The sequence below is a fragment of the Microtus pennsylvanicus genome, chromosome 16 (genome assembly GCF_037038515.1).
Source record: "Microtus pennsylvanicus isolate mMicPen1 chromosome 16, mMicPen1.hap1, whole genome shotgun sequence".
NCBI lineage: Eukaryota > Metazoa > Chordata > Mammalia > Rodentia > Cricetidae > Microtus > Microtus pennsylvanicus.
Genome location: NC_134594.1, coordinates 27,379,253 through 27,389,457, shown reverse-complemented (window position 1 = coordinate 27,389,457; position 10,205 = coordinate 27,379,253). Strand labels below are relative to the sequence as shown.

The window sequence follows — 10,205 nt, the reverse complement described above, 5'->3', positions numbered from 1 at the left end:
TCTCCCAGTTTTTCTTGCCAACTTGGGGAACCTCGCCATCCTGGTGGATAGAGATGTGGCCCAGTCCGCCGCCGCCCAGAGTCAGGAGCCCCCGGGGCAGGTGCCCCGGAGAAGGAGGTGAGGAAGGGGAGCGAGCCGCGCCCTCGGGCCGACCTGGAGGGCGCCACGGCCGCAGCCCGAGGGCCCCGCGTCGCTCTCCCGAGCCAGGGTTCTCGGGAGCAGGCCGCGCAGGAGACGTTGGCGGGAGGGGTTCGTGGCTGTTGGGGGAACCGGCTCCTGGGGAACAGTCCCTTCCAGGGTGGCCACCGTGGGCAGGCCGCCGTCCGCCCTCCCAGGGGACGCCGGCCAGAGGGGCGCGAGTGGCGACGTGCGGTGCGGTGCGCCACGCACGCCCAGCTTTGCGGCTCAGGAGCCCCGGGTTGCACGGTTGGCCGTGCCCTGTAGCGTCCCCGGGGGCCGGGCATCAGCCGGCGGCGCTGCAGGTGAGCGGTCGCCAGGACGATGAGGACCCGGGCGCACGCCCGCCGCGGTTGGCATGGAAGCGACTCGGAGGGACCCGGGCTGGTCGCTGATTGGCTGATTCAACAGACGCGGCTGGGTCGAAAGTGCTCAGTGGCGAGCGCAGCAGCCCTAGCCGCTGGTGCCGGCGCCCCTGGAATCTCTCCACCCCTGGTCCCCCTCCCTCCACGCCCCGCCCCGCCCGTCCCGCCCCGGCCTGGGTGCTCTTGCTAATCGCTTCAGAAAGAGAAGAACCTGAGAGTCAGGGTCGGCTGGGGGTCCCAAGCAGGTTTGGGGGCCTTCCTCTGGGGAGAAACACCTGTTTGTCACTTGGGAAGGAGAACCACTTGTCCGCAGTCAGAGAATCTGGATTGAGTTCGAGATCAGGGAAGGGGAGGGGGCGAGAAAAATCAGGGATCCTAGGTTTAGCTGCCCTCTCCCCGCAACAAAAGTCAATGTGGGTTAAGAATCCCAATGTGGATTTGGGCAAACTCTCTCTCTCTCTCATTGCAACCTTCATCCTGGGGTCAGAATAAAGTCTATTCGACCAGTGTTTGGTTCTGAGGTAGTTGCTCTGATGCCTGTCACTGTTGCTGACTTGGGAACCTTAATGTTTGTTGGGAAGTTGAGAAACTGGTGGTGACTCGAGTATTGGCGTCCTCCCAGAGTTCTCGGCATTCCCAGGTCCCCAGGTTGAGAGGGTTGACTAACTGTGTGTCTCCTTCTCTTTCCTGGATAGCAGCAGGTTGTGGCTTGCTAGGCGATGCGTCGCCACAGCACCAAGACTGGAGTCGCTCTGCCTCCAGTGGGCCAAGGTCCAGAGGCTTGTCAGATGCTCACTCAAGCTCAGCTTGGCCAGGATCCCCCACAGAGAACCGTGCTAGGGGTGTTGACTGAAAATGAACAGTACAGGAGGACCTGTGGCCAGGTAATGACCCAGGAGCATTAAGAAAGTTGCCATGGAGAAGTCCTGCCAGTGGCAGTATGCATATGTGTGTGTGTGTGTGTGTGTGTGTGTGTGTGTGTGTGTGTGTGTGTATCCTCCCCCAATATCGAGGAAATAGGTCTTAGGGATTGTTTGGGTTAAGCATATGTTAAGTGACTTAAGGGCTAGTCCGAAAGGAGATGTGATTACTCTGCTCTGTAGCAGTGGGGAATCTCTGGGCCGGAAAGGTGTGTGCACTATGAGCCATCAATCAAGGAGAGCTGGTGTTGTGTTCAGTGTCCAGCGGAGACAGTGTGTGTACCAGGATGCACTAGTTTCCTTTATAAAAGAAAGGTTGCATCCAGAGCAGATCTTTCTACCACTACAGACAATGGGCACCGAGATGCTCTCTGTCTGCCCCTGAAGACAGAAACAAATTCAGACGTTTGGAGAGACTTGAACCTTCAACAGTGATGTTTTGAGACAGAAAATAAAGTCTCCCCGAAGCCTGTGGTTAGATAAACCCTCATGATGGTGCCTCATTTCTGTATTACAAGTCTGCGGAGCCCAGTGGTTGCAGGAGTCCAGTCCAGCACATGGATGGGTCCTAAAGGGGACGTTAGAGATGTTCTTACCCTCCCACATGTTACAGTAGAGACTCATTCAGAGCTCCCTCATCTGCTGCCCCTTTGAGTCCGCTGCTCTTGGGTAGGACTGGATCCATTGGTGGAAGGGGGGATCCCCACGTTGTCCTTTTAATGCTCTGGGTCAAGCTGAGTGAAAGGAGCTTAAACAGAACTTGCTCAGCGACGTTCACTTCTTTAAACTTAACAGTCTTGAGACCTGAAGGTATGAACTGGAAGTGGTGTCTACACTGAAAGTCCTTGTTTGAAATTCAGACTCGGCTCTTGTGCCGTCTGGAGTCACTGCTTGGTGCCTCGTCTATGCTCCATCCCTCCACACCCTCTTTAGAGACCCGCCTCCTGCCTGTTTCGCCATTCTTGTTTGTTTGTTTTGATTTGCATTTGGTTTTAAAAGAATTGAATTACTATGTATGTACATGTGTGCATGTATAATGTGTGTCTGTAAGCTTGCATGCCCCCACATTTATGTGGAGGTCAGAGAACAAGCTTAGAAGCTCCTTCTCTCCTTCCTAGTCTTGGTAGCAAGTGTCTTTGCCCCCGAGCCATCTTATTGTCTCATCCCTTAATCGTCTGTGGTTCATCTCCTTCATAATAAAGAATAAGAAGACTGTATCCTGTTTATCCCAAAGGAATGCTGCAACCAGAACCTTCGCTCTTCCTCTCCGCGCCAGGGAGTAGGGGGAGTCTAGCCCAAGCTGACTTTGTCCTGTTACTTAGCTCTAAATGGCCTCAAATTCAGGATCCTCCAACATCATCCTCCCTGGAGCTACAATTACATATTTGCTCACTTTGGGCCAGCAGCTAGAATCGTCAACATTCCCCCGTGCTATTCCCGTCCTGTTCTGTGACTGATGTGTCCCAGTTCTGGAACCGATGTGCCGTACCTCATGGCCTCTTGGCTTTCAAGGTACCTATCCGACAACTCTTCTCTTTCTTCCGTTTCTCTTCTCTTCTGAATCAAACCCATTCATGGTCAGCGCTTCCCATCTCCAAACTCATCCTGCCATGTGGCCAGCTCGGTGCAGCTCCTGTCCCAGTTACACAGCAAGATTTCTTGGAAACTGTCTATTTCAGTGGGATGGGCATTCCACCAAGGTAACCGTGTGGGATGGCACCTTCTCTGTGGTATCTCTAGAGTCCAGAAGAGTGATGGGCCTGGCCAGGCAAACCTAGCAGGTTTGTTACTGGATGCTCGCTGTTTCTGGGTCTTCTCTTACTTGTTTTGTTTTTTTTCCTTGATATATCGATTGGCATTCCTCTTCTTTGAAATCATATCTTCTTGCTCAGCTTGGGGAACAGTGCGCTTTTTGGATGTGTTATGCTATACATTGCCTCTCCTCAGTGTTTTGCTGATGGCACACAGACACACACAGACACACACAGTGCATGGGCCTTGAGTCATGACTGGTTGTAACTTATCTCTTGAGTTGTTTTTTTTCCTGGAATTTTATTACAAAATGTTTTTCTTACTGAACATAAGTTTAACTTGATCAATGGAAGGTAAATTCATGGAGTGACATAGGAACTGGGAAGTGGTCTCCAAAATTTGGGTACCCAAATTAAGTATAAGCAAAATGTTCACAGTTGATGGTGTTGGCATCTGGAGACATCATAGCTTAACTCCTAGGCCTGCCCCGGCTTCCACAGACTCTCTTTGGGCTACTGGTTGTGAGTGTTCACTATGACAAGGCCACCCTTGTTCCTGTTGTTCTTGCTGTAAGAATAAAGAAAAGAAACGGCTTGAGAAAACTCCCCGAGAGTAATGATGTTGCTATGCAAAAATATCTTTATACCGTGTAAGAACATTTTGCAGCACAGGGGTCCAAAGTCATGTTGTTTTCCTGAATAACAAGGCAGGAAATGGAAGCTTTATGGGCACCTTCAAGGGAAAGTTGGGTATTTAAGCAGCGGACAAGCGGGGCTTAGTAACTAAGGATCAAGGATGATGCTGGGTTCTTGTACAATCCTGCAATGCTCTCAGTGTAAAGGGAGACTTACAGTTTTCCTCCCGAACATGGCAGCTGGTTTCCTAAGCATATTGTAGCTCTTCTTGCTTCTCATAGTCATGAATTCTCTTTACCACACACGTAAGGAAGATGACGAATTGTAAATAGAGCTTTTCCCATAGGACAAATGTAAACAAAACAAAAAGGGAAGTCATACTTTCAGAGATCCGGTGTTTGGAATTAGATGGCCAGCTTAGAAATTTGACTTAGAATTTACTTTCCCTTTCCCAAGCCACTGGTTTGAGTGACACGAGCTCATATTGCTCACCGCGGATGGCGATCAACAAGAGAGGTAACTGGGTGTTTGTTTGTTTGTTTTGAAGGAGATCACAACAGTCAGATGTTTTGCTGGATCAGAAAATGTCTTCCCTGTGGCTGGAAAGAAAGTGCTCCCTGACCCTGGGGTCAACGAGCCAGCCAAGCATGGATTTGACATCTACATGGATGAGCCTGAACAGGGGAACCGTGACGGCTGCCCAGGGAGAGAGGGGATAGTGTTTGAGGATGTGTACGAAGTAGACACAAGCATGCTTAAATCGGACCTCCACTTCCTGCTGGATTTCAACACAGGTAATCGTACTCCCCCAGGGTGGCTGGTGCCCTGTGCCCACAGCCCTTGCCATGTTCCAGGAGAGCAGGAAGGGATGGCGATGTGCGCAGCTTCCGGTGCGGGTGAGGGGCTGCGATTAGCCTCTAATGAAGTCACTTACACGACCACGTCACTGCTCTGCAGTCTCCCCAATGCTGGTCGACTCCAATGCCCAGGCCCAGTCAGAGGAAGCGGCGGATTTTGGGTCAGACGTGATTAATGTAACAGAATATGCCGAAGAGATTCATCGCTACCTGCGAGAAGCCGAAGTGAGTTTCCCAATCTCGGGTTTGATCTCCAGACACTAAGCTCTGTCTTCATATTACAAGCTCTTGGTCATGGCCTCTAGCAAACAGCACCTATGTGAGATCTTTAAAACATAAAAAAATCTAGAAAAAGAAAAGAAAGAAAGAGAGGAAGAAAGAGTCTGAGCCCAAGCCCAAGGGACACCCAACCTGATGTCATAATACTGAGTATCAAATGCATACATGCTCTCTATATGGTTAAAAGTATCTGTGTTAAGTACTCAGGAATCACACATACAATGTTTTCCCTCTTTGCTCTATACCAGCTCATGACATTTCTTCCTTATTGTGCAATAAAGATTTATTTGGCGGGGAGTCACAGTCCTCCTAGTCTCGGCTCCTGAGATCTCTTCACAAAATAGGAATGCTAGGGAGTGGTGTCTTTGCTAGTGCAGCCATTTGAAGAGCCGCACTCTTTCCTCCACCAGGTAAGACACAGACCCAAGGCCCACTACATGAGGAAGCAGCCGGACATCACGGAGGGCATGCGCGCCATCCTGGTGGACTGGCTGGTGGAGGTTGGGGAAGAATATAAACTTCGCACAGAGACCCTGTACTTGGCTGTCAACTTCCTGGACAGGTTTCTTTCCTGCATGTCTGTTCTGAGAGGGAAGTTGCAGCTTGTCGGGACAGCAGCTATTCTCCTGGCTTCGTAAGCGTTCTCTCAGCTTGTGGATGCCACCCGTTAAAACGCTCCGTTTCTCCCCCTCCGTGTATTGAAGGAATGTGGTGCCTGCAACTCAAGTGATCTGTACTCTCTTGATAAGAGACTAGAATCTTTGTGACTTAACTGAGGCAGTGAACCTTGCCCACACACTTTCTCTTCGGTTTGAATACTTGAAGTGTGTGGAAAGGGATTCACTCTCATGATTGAAACAGCCATTGACTAGGATTAAAGATTGACTAGGATTGACTTGGCTGTTCTGCACTGGAGTCTCTTGGCTGAATTTCAGCACAAGCAAAAATGCCATTTGGGGAGGTTCTTGGTTTCATAAGCGCTTTGGTACTGATCTGGCAAACAGCGCTAGTTCATTTCATTCAGTGGGTGAATGGTTTATCTGCTTCCTGTCCCGGTCAGTGACTCCTAACAACACCTCACTGAGTGGGGAAAGAGAGCTGGGTTGTGGCTAAACGGGCTTAAGTGATCCATTGCTGAATGGTAGTTTCTACTCTTCTGGCCTCAGATGTCTTAGTCGTTGATTGTAATTAAAAAAGCCAAAACAAAGCAAAAAAACCCTGGTTCTTGTTCTTTAAAGAAAGCAGGACAAATGCAGAAGGGAAGAATGACAATAATGAAGTTATATTGTTGTTTTTCTCTTGCCTATTCAGCATGATTTGCTAATCAATGAAGTTGAATACGATCTTCGAACAAACAAACCCAAAGCTATGGGATTTTTTTTTCTGTTGTTGGGTTTAATCCTAGCATTCTGTATCACAAAGTGACCCACTATGTATTCAATCAACAGAGATCCAGCTGAAGTTGCGGTCCTTTAGGCTCCCTCTGTGTTTCACAGGCCCCAACCTGCCAGGACTCTCAGCAGTTAGTATAACATGTCCTTGTAATACTCTCTTCCTTGGGCTGAAAAAAAACAAGGTTCTCAGTGTGTTTAAAGCCCCAGACAGCTCTGTGGCAGTTCTGTGGAAATGGGAGTTTGAAGTGAAGCAGCCTGCAAGGCCATCACTGGGTGCTCCAGACTTTCTCCCTGGTAATTCTTTACTCTCCCCAGGAAATATGAAGAGATCTACCCGCCCGATGTGGATGAGTTTGTCTACATCACGGACGACACGTACACAAAGCGACAGCTTCTGCGGATGGAGCATCTGCTACTGAAAGTTCTGGCATTTGATCTGACCGTTCCAACCACCAACCAGTTTCTCCTTCAGTACTTGCGGCGGCAAGGAGTGTGCATCAGGACTGAGAACCTGGCTAAGGTACACCACAGGCCTTCCAGAGACATCAAGGGCTAAGGAGGCTAAACGGCCACCTTTCTCAGCTGTCCTGAATCTCTGCTTCCCAGCTTTCCATCTTTGTAGAGATGAAAGGCAATTCACTTTAAGAACACGACACCTGTTCACAAGACGTTACTGTTGACAGGGCTGCAGCAGGTCACATTCACCTAGCTCTCCCAAGTACTGAAGATGTTTAAGTTTGGCAATTGCTCCCTTGAGAAATACGGTCCACAAGCAGGCAGTGTCTTTTAATTTGGGAGCCAAGTGAATGCGGCTGTTTTGTTTGAATCTTACTCTAACTCACAAAGTAATGAAGCATTATGAAGTTTGCATTCGTTTTGACTTAGAGACATTCAGTTGAAATGATTAATGTTCTGGTTAGGCCAATGAGCTTGCTGTGCAGAGTGATAAGGATGGCCACGTGAATTCACCAGCGTACTACTTCTGACCTGTCCCCAGTGGCAAGTTCTCAAGTGGAGCTCGGGAACTGCGTCAATTTGCCTGATAATTACTAGCTTTAATATGGCCACGCCTTTGCCCTCTGACTGACAACTCTTCCAAATCCAGGTGCAAGGTCAACACTCCCTTATCTGGCCACCATAAAGCCTGATCTACCAGCATAAGAAAAGAAAAGTCACTATCATATATGCTACACGGGTGAGCTAGGGTGTTGGAATATCACCACAACTCAAACATTAATGTGACCAAGGGCAGTCAGAGTAACTACTAAACTAGGACTTGCCTGGCTTGAGCTCTGGGCTCAGTACTAGGTTCTGATGGAAGGTAAATAGGGCACCAATCGATGATGGTGGCAGTTCCAGGTTTACTGACAATTTTAGTCAGATTTGACCTTGCTCAAATCCCTGACTCCACTGAGCCTTTCTCTCTTGTGCTTAGTATGTTGCAGAACTGAGCCTTCTCGAAGCTGACCCATTCTTGAAATATCTTCCTTCCTTGGTAGCTGCAGCGGCTTACAGCCTGGCAAACTACATTGTGAACAGGCACTTTTGGGTAATGTTCTTCCTTCCTCCCAGGGGGAATAAATTCACGGCTCTTACAAAATCTGTTCAGTGTCTCTCAAGGTTCAGAATGAGCACACCTCTTACAAGGACAAGTTAGTTTCATGATAACTGGTTGCCAAGACAACAGACCACAGCTTGTTTCCGAGTGTTCCAGACCAGTTGTCATGGCTTTGACTCCATGGGTTTGCTCTGTGGGAAGCAGAGAAGGCTCGGTGTCAAGGAGATGTCAAGGAAGGCCTGGAAATCTCAGTGCCCACCAATACGCACAGAGGGCCCTTGAGGTTTAGCCATTGGCCATGTCAATCAAAGTTGATCCTAGACAGTTGGGGTGCTGCACACCTCTCATACAAACACCTTTGAGGTGGAGGCAGGAGGATTGTGAGTTCAAGGCCAGTGTGGGCCAGATAGGGAGACCGTCTCAATAAAATAAACGTTACTAGCATTTACCTTCTGTAACAAAAAAAGACCCTCCAAGTTCAGCAAGGACTGTTAGAAGCTCAGAGAACATGGCTGTTAGTGGTTCCTACCTCAGAAGGTGTCACGATCAGAAACAGATTCCTATATTTTGTTCAAGACTCTCTGGAGTGAAAAAAAAGAAGTAAAGTATTGACTTTATATCTACTAAATACTAAAATGTCTTTGTGTGTGTGGGTGTAAGAGAGGCAGGGAGAGAGAGAGACAAGGAGAAGGAGAGAGGTGGGAGAGAGAGAGAGGAGAGAAAGAGGGGAGGAGAGGGCGATGGGGGAGAGAGAGAGCAGAAGGAGAAAGAGAGGTGGAGATCAGAGGACATCTTTCAGGAGATGACTTCTCTGTTCCCCCATGGGTCGTCTTTTGATTAGGAATCTCTCATATTCCAGACAAATTCCTGAAGAACCAGTCAAAGTCCCAAACAGGAAGGAACAAGAAGAGGGAGCGTTACACATCAAGGACTATAGCCGTAGACTGGAGCAAACTTGACTGTTTTGTTCCTAGTCTACGGTTTCTAAAGATCCTTTCAGATCCATGTGCACATTCACCAAGGCCTCAATTCCCCTCACTTCCTAATCAGTTCTGTTCAGTTTCCTAACCTCTTACAAAGTGACGTGAAGCACAGTTTTCCTTTTGTTTCAACCAGCCAGAAACGCTTGCTGCATTTACGGGCTATTCATTAAGTGAGATAGTGCCTTGCCTGAGTGAGCTGCACAAAGCCTGCCTCAGTATACCTCACCGCCCTCAGCAAGCCATCCGGGAGAAGTATAAGACTTCAAAGTGAGTGGTGGGCACTCTCCCCTCCTGGGTTTCTGGGTTGCTGTGGAGTCGGAACTGAAAACAGAATAAATTCTAGCCTCTCGTAGGCTGGAAAACAAGACGGCTCGCTAAATCAAGAAAAGGGATTTAGAGAGGACTAGGTTCATAATTTGCCAGCATTTAGCGGTTATAGTTAGCTGGAGGCTTTGCGCTGCCTAGCTGGCAGCCTTGGCTCTGGGCTGACCGTGCCCTGCTCTCATTTCAGGTACCTGCACGTGTCCCTCATGGAGCCGCCTGTAGTTCTTCCCCTGCAGTGAGCAGCAGGCAGCGCCGAGGTCACCTCCAGAACACGACAGCCACATCAGCAGGCTTGCTCTGAGTTGTTACCGGCTTCTGCAAGCCGGGTCAACAATGTCGGTTGTCAATGACATCTTGAATGTGTAAATGTTAGGTTCTCTTAGATGTTAGTAGTTCGTAATTTATGTAGATATAGAAACATTTTAAACAAATAAACAGCTTGCTATGGAGCCATGTGCTGGGCCTATTTACTTGTTGGCACAGCCGACACTCACGCCTGGGCTCTCAGTTGTGAGCCACACATGTGTGTGTGTTGTGGCCGTTTCAACATTATCCCAAGCTTGTTGTATTTGCGTCACGTGCTTCGTGGGTAAGCGCTTTGAGACAGTCAAGCCTTTCTTTTCGTCTGAGGCTGCTGTAGACGGGTGAAGGAAGGAAGGAGGGGCCAGCTGAGATGGGCCGATGATGAGACCCGAGTCGCTGTTCTAAGTCCTAGCTTCCCTCGATAGCCCTAATCAGTAGGGTGGCAGACATCCGAGAATCTCTTGGGTTCAAGTATCTCTTGGGGGCGGCACAATATATAACCTACCCAGAGGTATCATGCCCTTTGGGAAAGGGCTGCCATCCTGTCTCCTCATTTTGGATTCTGGTAAGCACCAGGAGTGAGTTTCCATCACAGAAGATACTTGGGGCAATAGAAAAAGCTAACCTCAGCACCAATGACACTTTTGGATGATGTATC

General features: G+C 49.0%; 1 protein-coding gene across 2 annotated transcripts; it reads left to right on the top strand.

The window, feature by feature from the left end:
- Positions 1 to 1,261: 1,261 nt before the first annotated feature.
- Positions 1,262 to 9,483, top strand: Ccna1 (cyclin A1). 2 transcript variants are annotated; one of them, XM_075950739.1, is made up of 8 exons: positions 1,262 to 1,426; positions 4,397 to 4,643; positions 4,807 to 4,931; positions 5,396 to 5,547; positions 6,695 to 6,899; positions 7,815 to 7,928; positions 9,054 to 9,187; positions 9,432 to 9,483. In XM_075950739.1, the coding sequence occupies exons 1-8, from the start codon at positions 1,262 to 1,264 to the stop codon at positions 9,481 to 9,483; spliced, it is 1,194 nt and encodes a 397-aa protein (XP_075806854.1). The 2 variants fall into 2 exon arrangements, with proteins under 2 accessions (XP_075806854.1, XP_075806853.1); XM_075950738.1 differs by having other exon boundaries at positions 5,396 to 5,619.
- The last annotated feature ends 722 nt before the right edge of the window (positions 9,484 to 10,205 follow it).